Here is a 12,986-nt window from a genome sequence, read left to right as displayed (position 1 = left end):
GCCTCTCTCTGGGCATTTTCCCGTCTGCGCTACGGTTGGTCCAGAACTCCTCCTAAGCCGTGCAAGCTTCCCCCGCTGCGCTTGTCCTCCAGCTTCCTCCGAGCCTCGCTTCATCCCGGGTCCGGGCGCGGCTCTGCCTGGACAGTGGGAAGTGCCTGGACTCCCACGGGTCTCCAGCCCATGGGAAGGGGAGGGGCAGGAGGGGCTCAGCTGTGGGATGGGGACGGGCTGTGTGTGCAGGGCCAGGGGGTCAGCTCACGAGCGACAGAGCCAGCTCCTCCCTCGGGTGCGGTGTGACCAGCCGCCGGACGGACTCCAGCCGTGGGATTGGGATGGGGACGCGGCGGGGGGGGGGCGCACATCTGGCTCTTCATGGAGGTGGGGGAAGGCCAGGCGAGGGGAGACAAGGTGCAGCCCTGCCCCATCCATTTCCCCGGCCCCTCCCTCATGGCAGCTGCCTCCCAAAGCTAGGGCGCCCCTCCCAGCCCCCTGCATCCCTGGTCCCACGGCACCGACAGCCCCGGCCTTCCCCAGAGCAGCTGCGGGGGGAGTCCTGCCCTCCAGGAACCCCCAAGGGGAGCAAGGCCCGGCTTGCCCCCCAGCTCCCCCATTGAGCTCCCCCAGGCCCCACAGCACTTGCCCGCCTGGGCGCTGGGGGGCAGGGGGGCGGCCAGGCACAGCAGGAGCAGCTGCAGCACCGTCGGCCGAGGCTGGGGAAGGAGTGTGAGTGTCAGCCCCGGGCAGCCGGAGCGGGCCAGGAAACCTCAGGCCACACTCGGTGCAGGCAGCTGGAGGCAGGTGCTCTAGTGCTGGGGGGACGGGGACGGCCCCCGGCTCACGGGTTCCCACAGCTGGATGGGGGAACCCGGCTGGGGGGAGTCACCTGCCCCTTCCCATCCGTCACCTGCCCCAGCCTGCTGGGCCCCTGAGCAGGTACATCCTCACGCCTGCCCGTGGGAAAGCAGCTGGCAGCTTCTCTCGCACCCCGGGTGTGCCTCAGTGAGGGGCTCCTTGGAGGGCTGGGATGTGGGGGGGTAATGGGGCAGGGGTGTGGTGCAGGGACGGGTGGGGGAAGATGGAAGGTCCTTGGAGGGCTGGGACATGGGGGGACGGAATAATGGGGCATGGGCATGGGGCAGGGATGGGTGGGGGGCGATGGAAGGCCCTTAGAGGGCTGGGACATGGGCAGGTAATGGGGCAGGGCATGGGGCAGGGACGGGTGGGGGGCGATGGAAGGCCCTTGGAGGGCTGGGACATGGGCGGGTAATGGGGCAGGGCATGGGGCAGGGACGGGTGGGGGGCGATGGAAGGCCCTTGGAGGGCTGGGACATGGGCAGGTAATGGGGCAGGGCATGGGGCAGGGACGGGTGGGGGGCGATGGAAGGCCCTTGGAGGGCTGGGACATGGGCGGGTAACGGGGCAGGGCGTGGGGCAGGGCCGGGTGGGGGGCGATGGAAGGTCCATGGAGGGCTGGGACGTGGGGCAGGGATTGGTGGGTGGCAAGGGAAGGCCCGTGGAGGGCTGGGATGTGGGGGGCGTGGGGCAGGGCCGTGTGGGGGGCGACGGAAGGAACCGCTCAGGGGCGCACGCCACGCCCGAAGGAGGGCTCTCGGGGCAGGGCGTGGGGCAGGGTCAGGTGGGGGGCAATGGAAGGCCCGTGGAGGGCTGGGACGTGGGGGCGTGGGGCAGGGCCGGGTGGGGGGTGACGGACAGAACCGCTCAGGGGCGCACGCCGCGCCCGAAGGAGGGCTGTCGGGGCAGGGCACGGCCGGCCACAGAAAGGCCGCGCTCAAGTATCTCCGAACGCCGCCCGGCACAGGGGTCCCGACGTGCCCCGTGGGGCGCACGACCCCTTTGCGCTTCACGGACTTTCCATGGGTCGGCCATGGCCCGGGGGCGCTGCGCCGTCGGCCGCGGGTCGGACAGCGCCTCCCAGCCTGGGCCGTGCCGCCTGCGCGGGGAGGGGGTCCCGCGGCGCTCGGCGCTCCCCAGGCTGGTGCAGCGCCGGGACCGGATGCACAAAGGCCGGGGGGCGGGGGGGAGCCCCAGCTTTCGTCCCCGCTCCTGGTGCCCCCCGGGCGCAGGGCCTGGGGCAACCTCAGGGCACAAACGGGGCGTCCTGGCTGCCTTCGAGCCCGTCGCGCCACGGGGGGGGCCCAGGCCTGGAGCTGGCATGGGCCACGCAGGGGCGAGCTGCCTGCCTGGAAGGGAGGGGGCGGCAGGTGCACCCCGACACTGACAAACACTGGGGTAGAGCACCCCCTGCCCCCTCCCCGCCCCACAGGGCCCCCAGTGCCCCACTGGTGCGTAGCCAGACAAAATCTCCCCACTACAGACCAGCTTTTGCCTCCCCTCTAAGGTGCCTCAGAGCACACAGGGCACTGAAGAGCAGTTAAACAGCAGAGTCTTTGATGCCTTCCTAAAGGGGCCCAGATGTGCTGGCTCATGGTGACCCTGAGGAACTGAAACACAGAGAGAGGGCGAGCAGGCTAACCGTTAACCAAGGGCCGCAGAGAACTGCCCTTGGCTGGCATTAATGGAGTGATGCGCCCACGCAGCCGTCCCAGAAGAGAAATCTCCGCCCTTGCAAAAGAATGTCCTGTACTCCCAAATGGCTTATCTCCTGTCTTACAAGTGCAAATTAAGTCAGAATTGCCCCTGTGAAAACTGGCGTCACAAAAGACAGACCAGTACGTTCTGGCACCATAGATAAGAAAGAGAATACGTGACCCAGGGGTATAAAGATGGGCCCAGCAGCACTCTGACTCTGAGTGCATCTTCACCGACTACCTGCTGGTCGGGTCAGGCGATTTCCTCCCGAGGTCCGCAACTGGGGACGCCCAACCTCGTATTGGTCTTTCCGCGGAATTGAGTGACCGATCCTGGCTTGGCTACGCTGGTATCGAGAGACGCAAGGAGGGTGAGATACACCCACATTAAGGTCTCCTTTTGGTGCGCACAGATAAAGAATTAGAGCTCTATAGACAGATGTCGCCGTATTAAGACATTGTGGTATTGAATTGTAACGTAACCTGTTAACACCTGTACTCTGCTAGCATATGCGAAGTAGACAATAGCCTTTTGTAACCGCAAGCTTATAACTGTAGCTTAATAAACTTGTAACTAGTTAAGCTCTGAGCCTGACTGCTGTGACTCTCTGTCACTGCAACACAGCCGGCACAATCGAAAGACCTTTAGCCGTTTGGCTAGCACAGCCTGGCCATAGGTGACAGTGCTGGGAGCTCCCTGCTCTAGCACAGCCTGGCCGTAGGTGCCCCCTGTTGAGCCCTGCCCCACAGCACCCCTAGTGCCCCACTGCTGGTGGGGAGCCCCCCCCCCCCGAGCTGTGCCCCTCTCCTGCACTGCTCCCAGCCCTGGGGAGTCGAGGTGGAGTTATCTCGACTTTCCCAGGCCGCTGGTTCCCGGCTGGGCATCTCTCGGCCGGGGACTCACCCCAGCCGCCGGAGGTCTGGTGGGACGTCTCTTCCGCTGGGTCAGTTCTCAGGCCGGCCAGGCCGGGAGCCCAGCAGAAGAAGGTGGGGTCCTGTCGTGTCCCTCACAATCGGCGCTGACCCCCGGGCCCCTGCCTGGCCTTTTCAAGAGCCGGACAGCCATGGCCTGCGGTCGGTGGGGACGCTGAGGCACAGTCATTCCGGCACTTTCCAACGCTGCTCCGAGGATTTAGAGCCCAAACAGCAAATGAGATCTGGGGTCCCGAACCACCTAGGCAGAAATCAGCCCAAATCACTCAGGGGAAAAGACAAATCCAGCCAGCTCGGGGCTGTCCAGCGTCCCACCCCCACGCCCCTGCCAAGAGCATCCCTTCCCTCCGGCCCAGTCCAGGCAGCTGTTTCCTGTTTGCAGGGCCCCATCCCAGAGGCAGCTGCAGCCGGAGGCCCTCGTGTGCTGCCAAAGGCTGATTCCAATCTAACAGGCGGAAGAATGTGACCCTCGTTAGCTGTGGTGTTTATTCGGCTTCCCCCCCGGGCTGCTGCCTCAGTGGTTCCCAGGGCCAGGATTACACAACCACCGAGGCAGGGTGTTTCTCTGAGTCTGCGTCCTCGGCCGCAGGGCTCTGCAAACGATCTCCGCCAGAGCTGTGCTCAGCTTTGCAGCAGCTGGATCGGGAGGCCCAGGGAAACCGAGGCACGGGGACTGTGGTGAGTTGAAGGCTGGGGTGCACTGAGGCTGGTGTGTGCAGGCAGGACAGCTCGGGGAGGGCACCCAGAGGCAATGCACAGCAGGGAGACAGATTAAAACATGCCTCAGAAAGGCCTGCCCCACGAAGGCACAGAACCCAGGAGTCCTGGCTCCCGGCCCCCTGCTCTAAACCACAAGCCCCCACTGCCCTCCCAGAGCTGGGGAGAACCCAGGAGTCCTGGCTCCCAGCCCCCTGCTCTAAGCACCAGCCCCCACTGCCCCCCAGAGCCAGGGGGAACCCAGGAGTCCTGGCTCCCAGCCCTGCTCTAACCACCAGCCCCCACTGCCCCCCAGAGCCAGGAAGAACCCAGGAGTCCTGGCTCCCGGCCCTGCTCTAACCACCAGCCCCCACTGCCCTCCCAGAGCCGGGGAGAACCCAGGAGTCCTGGCTCCCAGCCCCCCTGCTCTAACCACCTGCCCCCACTGCCCTCCCAGAGCCAGGGAGAACCCAGGAGTCCTGGCTCCCGGCCCCTGCTCTAACCACCAGCCCCCACTGCCCCCCAGAGCCAGGAAGAACCCAGGAGTCCTGGCTCCCAGCCCCCCTGCTCTAACCACCAGCCCCCACTGCCCTCCCAGAGCCAGGGGAGAACCCAGGAGTCCTGGCTCCCAGCCCGGTGCTCCCCCACCACTGCCTGTGCCTTCCCCGCAGAGAGCCATGGCCGCGCCGGGACCCCGCCCAGCTCTGCTGCTGGTGGCGCTGCTGGTGGCGCTGCTGGCCTGGCCGGCCGAGGCGCAGAGGGAGACGCGTCACGAGAAGTTCCTCCGCCAGCACGTGGATTTCCCCCAGACCCGCGCCCCGGACGCCCGGCGCTACTGCAACCTGCTGATGGCGAGGCGCAACCTGACGGCCCCAGCCTGCAAGCCCACCAACACCTTCCTGCATGCCCCGGCCGCGGCCGTGGACGCCGTCTGCGGGGCGGGGGGCAGCCCCAGCACCGAGAACTTCCACGACAGCACTGCCGCCTTCCTCCTCACCGTCTGCCGCCTGGATGGGGGCCGCCCGAGCCCCCCCTGCAGCTACCGTGGGCGGGTCACCACCCAGCGCGTCCGCCTGGCCTGCATCCGGGGCGTGCCCGTCCACTTCAAGGGCCAGCTCTAGGGCCGGGCTCCTGCCGTGCCTAGGGGAGCCGGGGGCCCTGCTGGCACAACTGGGGCCTAAATCCCCTAGGCCACTCCCCGCTGCCGCCCACGTGCCCATTATACAGTATAGCCGCCCCTTCGCCTCCCGGCTGCGTCTGCCGCTCGGACACCGGCCGCGCCCTCGGGGGACCTGACTCCTGCTCCCTGCTCCGCTTCTGCGGCCCTGCGCCCCTCCCGTGACACCGTGCCTCAGTTTCTCCACCGCTGGCCTGGCAGCGCCTCGTGGCTCCGGCTCCTCCCGTCGTTCCCACCGTCGCCAGGGTGCGGGGCCGGGATACCTCCGGCACGCAGGGCCGTGTCTGGCTCCCCGGGCGCCCTCCCCACGCAACGAATAAACGCGCGAGATCGGCTGAGCCGAGTGCTGGACTCGGGGGGGGGGCCGGGGTCGGCGCGCGGGGACCCTGTCCCGAGGGCTCTGCCCCGTGCGAGGGAGGAGCCGGGAGGCGTCACAAGAGCGTGAAATCCGTGCAACGCCATGTCCCCCCCAGCCCCTGCGAGTGCAGCAGGGCCAGAGATGTTGCTGCAGGAGGGAGCTCCACCTACGTGGGATGCAGCGTGGCCCTGCTGGTGGCAGGGAGACCCACTGAAGCCCCACCTTCAGCCCCACCGCTGGAGGGACCCGGGAGCCCTGGAGCCCTGCCGCCCATAGCCAGAGGTCCTGCCCTCCAGCCCAGGGCCAAAGCACAGCCCCCGGAGCAGCCGTCTCTCCGGCTCAGGCAGGGGGGTGCATGTGGGACCGGGCCAAGGCCGCAGGGGGACGGGACAGGGGACCTGGGCCCTCCCGACTCCGCCAGGTTTCGCGCGTGGTAAACGGGGCGTTTTCTGTAGCGTCACGGCTACGCCCCCGGCGCGAGGACCTGGGTCCCTCAGCCAGAGGCCTTGGGGCTGGGCCGGGCAGACCCCTGGGGCAGGGAGATGGTGGCTGAGACGTGCCCCGATGCTCCCAGCAGGAGACCCACAGCCTCTTTTCCTCCCCCGCTGCACACCCGCCCTCAGCTGACCCCCCTGCCAGCCAGGCACCTCCGGTGTCATCCGACGGCCCTTCTGCAGCCAGGACAGAGCCCTGATGTGGCAGGAGCAGCCCGACCCACACCCATACACCCCCAGGCTCCACCACGCCGTTGTGCGCTGCTGGGAGGGAGTCCTTCCTGACCCCTGCCGGCTGCAGCCCTGGAGCCTGCGGGTGGGCAGTGACCTCAGCGCCGCGGTGTGAGTTTTCTGGGGCGTTGCAGGCTAAGCGGAGGTGCTGGGAGCCCCGTGGCCCCGACAGACCGGGCTGAGCGCAGGGTCAGGGTCCCAAAGCCAGAGGGACCCCCCAGAAGACCCAGGGCGAACTTTTGCCCCGGCCAGATCAGCGTGGAAGATGCCCCCAGCCGGGGCGTCCCAGCCTGCTGGGCCGTGGCCGGGGAGCTCCCTGTGCTCAGGAGCTGGGTGCAAAGTGCCTGGGATGTCTCGCAGCTCCCCACTGCTCAGCCCTGTCCCCCACTAATTCCCTGGCCTGTCCCGATGGTGCCCAGCCCTTGTCCGGCCCAGCCCCCCCGCTCCCGAACCCAGAGCCTCTGCTGCCTCGCAGGGCGACCTGCCCCGCTGGCTCCAGGCCCAAGAGAACCCAGGTGAGCGGGGCAGGTCGCTGTGCGGTCTGTTCCGGTGCCTGGGCCAGGACAATGGGGGAGGCAGGGCTCTCCGCTGCCACGTAGGCACAGGTGTGGCTGGGTCAGCCCCCCCCACACCCTCTCTGGGCCCATATAACAGAGCCCGGAGCAGCTGCAGCTCCCAGGTGCACTGGGTCCCTCTCTGCCTCCGGAGGCGAAGGCACAGGGAGAGCAGAGTCGGTGAGATGATCAGAGGGGCTGGGGGAACGGGGGGAGCCAAGGGGCGGCCCAGGAGGGCCAGGGGATCTGGGAGCCCAGCGGGATTGGTGCCGAGATTTGCCAAGCTGGAAGCGTCTGTGGGTGGCTGTGGTCACTGGTGGGGCTAGAACTGGGGGGAAGGCTGTGGGCAGTGCCGTGGCTGAGGCAGGGAGACCCCCGGGCCAGAGGCCAAGGGGAGCAGGACCCGCCTGGGGCCAGGGTGGGAACCGCGACGCTCCCGGGGAGTCGGGCACCGGTACAGAGAGAGATGTGGCGCGGAACGGTGCCAGACGGGAGCTGCTATGAACCGAGCTGGACCGGACCGAGGGCCGATCTCGTCAGGACGGAGCCCCGGCGCAGTCGGAGAAGGGGCGCCCTTCGCCCAGGGTGGGTGCGCAGTGGGGCGGGGGTGCAAGGATGACCCTGGAGAGAAGCGTGGCCTCTGCGGGGCGGCCGGGTTACTCCATAGCGTCTCCAGTAACGAGCCATCCTGCGGCACCTCGGAGACAAGCACAGCTATGGGGCCAGGCGCCGCCGTGGGTCCGAGCCACTTCCTCCGATTTCGGAGCAATCAAGCTCCAGGGCCTAGCGAGGGGGTGGGTGAGGGGAAAAGGGGCGACCTGTCACTTACAGAACCAGCAGGTGAAGCCAATTAAATGAGGCGGGACGGGCGCCGATCACAGGTGGGGGATGGCCCTTGCAATGCCTCAGATAGCCGAGATCCCTCTTACGGCCGAATTTCAAAGCGTCAAACCCGCAAATGAATTCCAGTTGCAGCGGCTCCCCGTAGCCTTGGGCTAAAGCCCTTGCACAGAGGGACGGCTGCTTTGGAATCCGGGCCGGACCGTCCACGGCGGTGAAAGAGTTCCCCGACAGGCGCACGGGTAGCCCAGTTCCTGGGGTGGGATTTACACGTCTCACCCTGCAAAGAAGGGAGGAGGAGGATGGGGAGGACGGCTGAGGCGCTTGGACTTTGCAGGGCAGGCAGGTGCCAGGGACGGATGGGGTGAGGCCTTTCCAGTGGGCACAGGGAAAGGTTAATGTCCGCCTTGATTCCCCGGCTGAGTCAGACCAGCCTTGTTCAGCAGCGGGGGCTGCCAACGGGAGCAGGCAGGGGCCGTGAGGGCGCTCGGGGGCTGGGGCAGAGCTCCGGGGGGAATCGCATCCATTGTGCCAGGCGCAGAAAGGAGCTATTACAGCCGGTATCATAGCACAGGGGGCAGCTGGCCGTGGGCGTGGCTGGGGGAGAGCAGATATGTGTCGAGCCCAGCTGGCGAGGGGCTGGGCTGCACGGAGACCCCAATGGTCCCTCCAGTCCGACCATCCCTCGTCCTCTCCCCCCAGCTGCAGGTGGGCACCCGGAGAGCCCAAGGATGGCTGTGCGGGGCCCCGTGCTGCTGCTGCTGCTGGCGCTGGCGGTGCTGCTCGGCGGGCTGGCCCGACTCGGCGAAGGCTCCAGCTACGCTCAGTTCCTCCGGCAGCACGTGGACCACCCCAAGACCCCAGCCCAGAACAACCGGATCTACTGCAACATGATGATGCGCCGGCGGGGCATGACCAGCCCCTGCAAGCGCATCAACACCTTTGTCCACGCGCCGGCCAGCCAGCTCCAGACGATCTGCGGCCCCGGGGGGCGGCCCGTGGGCCGCAACCTGCACGACAGCAACAGCCGCTACCGCCTCACCACCTGCCGGCAGGTCGGGGGCTCCTCCCGCCCCCCCTGCAACTACCGGGGCAGCAGCACCACCCAGCGCATCCGCGTGGCCTGCGTCAGGGGCCTGCCCGTGCACTACGACCGCGCCCTCTAGGGCCGCGCCGGGTGCTGCGCTAGGGCCCGTCGCGCCGTACGGCACAGCCGCCCCTTCCCCTCCCCCGCCCCCTGCCCCCCAGCGCCCATTATACAGCACAGCCGCCCCTTCCCCTCCCCCGCCCCCTGCCCCCAGTGCCCATTACACAGCACAGCCGCCCCTTCCCCTCCCCCGCCCCCTGCCCCCCAGCGCCCATTATACAGCACAGCCACCCCTTCCCCTCCCCCGCCCCCTGCCCCCAGTGCCCATTATACAGCACAGCCGCCCCTTCCCCTCCCCCGCCCCCTGCCCCCCAGCGCCCATTATACAGCACAGCCGCCCCTTCCCCTCCCCCGCCCTCTGCCCCCCAGTGCCCATTATACAGCACAGCCGCCCCTTCCCCTCCCCCGCCCCCTGCCCCCCAGCGCCCATTATACAGCACAGCCGCCCCTTCCCCTCCCCCGCCCCCTGCCCCCAGTGCCCATTATACAGCACAGCCGCCCCTTCCCCTCCCCCGCTCCCTGCCCCCCAGCGCCCATTACACAGCACAGCCACCCCTTCCCCTCCCCCGCCCCCTAGTGCCCATTATACAGCACAGCCGCCCCTTCCCCTCCCCCGCCCTCTGCCCCCCAGTGCCCATTATACAGCACAGCCGCCCCTTCCCCTCCCCCGCCCCCTAGTGCCCATTATACAGCACAGCCGCCCCTTCCCCTCCCCCGCCCCCTGCCCCCAGTGCCCATTATACAGCACAGCCGCCCCTTCCCCTCCCCCGCCCCCTGCCCCCAGTGCCCATTACACAGCACAGCCGCCCCTTCCCCTCCCCCGCCCCCTGCCCCCCAGCGCCCATTATACAGCACAGCCACCCCTTCCCCTCCCCCGCCCCCTGCCCCCCAGCGCCCATTATACAGCACAGCCGCCCCTTCCCCTCCCCCGCCCCCTAGTGCCCATTATACAGCACAGCCGCCCCTTCCCCTCCCCCGCCCCCTGCCCCCCTGTGCCCATTATACAGCACAGCCGCCCCTTCCCCTCCCCCGCCCCCTGCCCCCCGTGCACCCGCGGCTGTAACGCACGAGCGCAATGTACCACGTCAACCAGCTTCTCGCTCATCCTCTTCTTTCCTCCTTCCAAACCCGCCCGCCTGTGTTACGTGCTGGAGGCTCGGCCCAGTGGGGCGACCGGGGTGCGATCGAAGGGTGTTGTGATGGGGGGTGGTGCGTGTGAGTCAGGCTGGATGTGTGCGTGGTGGGGTTCGGGGTCCCCAAGCTCTGCCCCCCTCCTGCAGGCAGGACTCTCAGCCAGCAGGTAGAACAGGAGGTTTATGAGGCGCCAGAGCCCAGCTCAGCACAGAGGGGTCAGTGCAGCCGGCAGAGACGGTCATTCCAACCCGTCCTGGGGAGAGGAGCCCGAGGGGGGCCCCTCTGGGGTGCAGCTTCCCCCCTCGCCAGGCTGGCTGCCCTCCAGCTCCCTCTCCCCCAGCTTCTAACTGTCGCCTCCAATTCCAACCCAGCTCGGCTCCTCCCTGCTTTGTGCTCAGGGCAGAGGTGTTACCTGCCAGCCTGGGGTACAGCCCAGGGGTCATCCTTAGCCCTGGGGGCTGCTCTGCCTGTCTCACACATCCAGCCTGAGTCTCACACGCATCCCCGACCCCATCACATCTCTCTCCCCTTCCAGACCGAACTGAGCGGGGTCCCTTAGCCACCACCCCTCGTTTTCTTTGGCTCTGGGTCAAGACCCGGGCACGAGGGCGTTCACCTGGCCAGTTCTCCAGATCACCCCCCATCAGTACATCCGGCAGGAAATGGCTGTACACGCCCACCTCCTTGGGGCCTTCCTTTCCCCACCATTTCAGGTGCACCCTCGCCATGGGCACCTTGAAAGGGGTCCCATCAATTCCCGTTACAGTCAGGTGGGAATTGGGTATCATCCGGCCTGGTGGACGGAACAAGCTGCAAGCGGCCTGGGATGGGCCCTTCAAGGTCGTCAAACAGCTAAATGACGTGAATTATGTGGTGGAACTGTCGAACCGGGCCCACAGCCACCGGGTCTATCATGTGAACATGATGAAACCTTACTGGGACAGACAGAACTTGGTGCTGGCCGTGTGCAGACACTGGGAGGGGCAGGGGGATGATCCCTTGGTGGATTTACTCACAAGGACTGGAGCCGGCTCCTTGCTGGAGTCTATTCCCCTCTCAGACCAGCTGACCCCTGCCCAGCAGACGGAGATCAAGGAGGTGCTGCATTCGCATCAACAGCTGTTCTCGGACAGACCCGGATGCACTGACCTGGCTGTCCACCAAACAGAGACAGGCACCCATGCCCCTATCAAGTGTGTGCCATTCAGAGCCACAGGGAGGACGGCTCAGGACATAGAGCGGGAGGTTGAAGACATGCTGGCTCTGGGGGTGATCCAACCCTCGTCCAGCCCCTGGGCCTCTCCCGTGGTGTTAGTCCCTAAAAAAGATGGGTCTGTTCGGTTTTGTGTGGACTATTGCAAGCTTAACGCCATCACTGTCTCGGACGCCTACCCCATGCCCAGGCCTGATGACCTTTTAGACAAGCTGGGGGGAGCCCGTTACCTCACCACCATAGACCTCACCAAGGGGTACTGGCAAGTGCCATTAGACCAAGATGCCCGGCTCAAGTCAGCTTTCATCACTCCTGTGGGGCTCTATGAGTTCTTGGTCCTTCCCTTTGGCCTCAAGGGGGCACCCGCTACCTTCCAGCGTCTGGTGGACCAGCTACTGAAAGGGATGGAGAGCTTTGCCCTGGCTTACATGGACGACATTTGCATCTTCAGCCAGAGGTGGGAGGACCATGTGTCCCAGGTCAAGCAGGTGCTGGACCGACTCCAGAAGGCTGGTCTAACTATCAAGGCAGGGAAGTGCAAGGTGGGAATGGCTGAGGTGACCTACCTGGGCCACAAGGTGGGCAGCGGCTGCTTAAAGCCGGAGCCAGCTAAAGTGGAGGCTGTCAGAGATTGGCCAACACCCCAGACTAAGAAGCAGGTCCAGGCCTTCATTGGGATGGCGGGGTACTACCGGAGGTTTGTGCCCCACTTTAGCTCCATCGCAGCCCCCCTCACGGAGCTATGTAAAAAGGGAAAGCCTGACAAGGTGGTCTGGACCGAGCAGTGCCAAGAGGCCCTCTGCGCGCTGAAGGAGGCTCTGGTCAGGGCCCCAGTGCTGGCAAATCCAGACTTCAACAAGCCCTTCCTGGTGTTCACCGATGCCTCAGACGTGGGGCTGGGGGCGGTGCTAATGCAGGTGAACGACAAGGGGGAGAAACACCCCATCGTGTACCTGAGTAAGAAGCTGCTGCCCCGGGAGCAGAACTCCGCGGCCATAGAGAAGGAATGTCTGGCCATGGGGTGGGCGCTGGGGAAGCTGCAGCCGTACCTGTTTGGACGGCGTTTCACCGTGTACACCGATCACTCACCCCTGACCTGGCTGCATCACATAAAAGGGGCCAACGCCAAGCTCCTGCGGTGGAGTCTGCTCCTGCAGGACTACAACATGGAGGTGGTCCACGTGAAGGGGAACAACAACACCATAGCCGATGCCCTGTCACGCAGGGAGGGCCCCGAACTTCCCCAGGTCACTGGCTGAGTGACCCCGTTCAGTTCAGTCTGGAAGGGGGGAGAGATGTGATGGAGTGGGGGGAGTGCATGTGTGAGACTCAGGCTGGATGTCCGAGGCAAGCAGCAGCTCCCAGTGGCTAAGGATGACCCTGGGGCTACAACTGGCAGGTGACACCTCTGCCTGAACAAAGAGCAGGGAGGAGCTGAGCTGGGTTTGTGAATCGGGGGTGGCAGTTGGAGGCGAGGAGAAGGGAGAGCTGGAAGGCAGCCAGCCTAAGAAGGGGGAAGCTACACCCCAGAGGGGCACCCCTCGGGGTCTTCTCCCCAGGACAGGTTGGAAGGACTGTCTCTGGCTGCTGTACTGTTGCTTCTGTGAGAAACTGGACATCTGTTGCCTAATAAACCTGCTGTTGTACCTGCTGAGTGAGA

At 66.3% G+C, this 12,986-nt stretch overlaps 2 protein-coding genes across 2 annotated transcripts; both read left to right on the top strand.

Annotated features, from left to right (window-relative positions):
- Positions 1-3,999: 3,999 nt before the first annotated feature.
- LOC142004773 (ribonuclease-like) lies at positions 4,000-5,690 on the top strand. The gene is made up of 2 exons (XM_074982456.1): positions 4,000-4,160; positions 4,850-5,690. Exon 2 carries the CDS (start codon positions 4,856-4,858, stop codon positions 5,297-5,299), a length of 444 nt encoding a protein of 147 aa, XP_074838557.1. The 5' UTR covers positions 4,000-4,160; positions 4,850-4,855; the 3' UTR covers positions 5,300-5,690.
- Positions 5,691-8,385: 2,695 nt separating this feature from the next.
- LOC142005021 (ribonuclease-like) lies at positions 8,386-8,998 on the top strand. Its single transcript, XM_074982699.1, has one exon. It carries the CDS (start codon positions 8,564-8,566, stop codon positions 8,996-8,998), a length of 435 nt encoding a protein of 144 aa, XP_074838800.1. The 5' UTR covers positions 8,386-8,563.
- The last annotated feature ends 3,988 nt before the right edge of the window (positions 8,999-12,986 follow it).

This window comes from Carettochelys insculpta, chromosome 32 (genome assembly GCF_033958435.1).
Source record: "Carettochelys insculpta isolate YL-2023 chromosome 32, ASM3395843v1, whole genome shotgun sequence".
Taxonomy (NCBI): Eukaryota; Metazoa; Chordata; order Testudines; family Carettochelyidae; genus Carettochelys; species Carettochelys insculpta.
This window is presented reverse-complemented; position numbering and strand designations above follow the sequence as displayed.

Excerpts from the sequence above, each read along its gene's own strand:
- LOC142004773 (XM_074982456.1), top strand. The coding sequence starts at position 4,856 with ATGGCCGCGCCGGGACCCCGCCCAGCTCTGCTGCTGGTGGCGCTGCTG.
- LOC142005021 (XM_074982699.1), top strand. The coding sequence starts at position 8,564 with ATGGCTGTGCGGGGCCCCGTGCTGCTGCTGCTGCTGGCGCTGGCGGTG.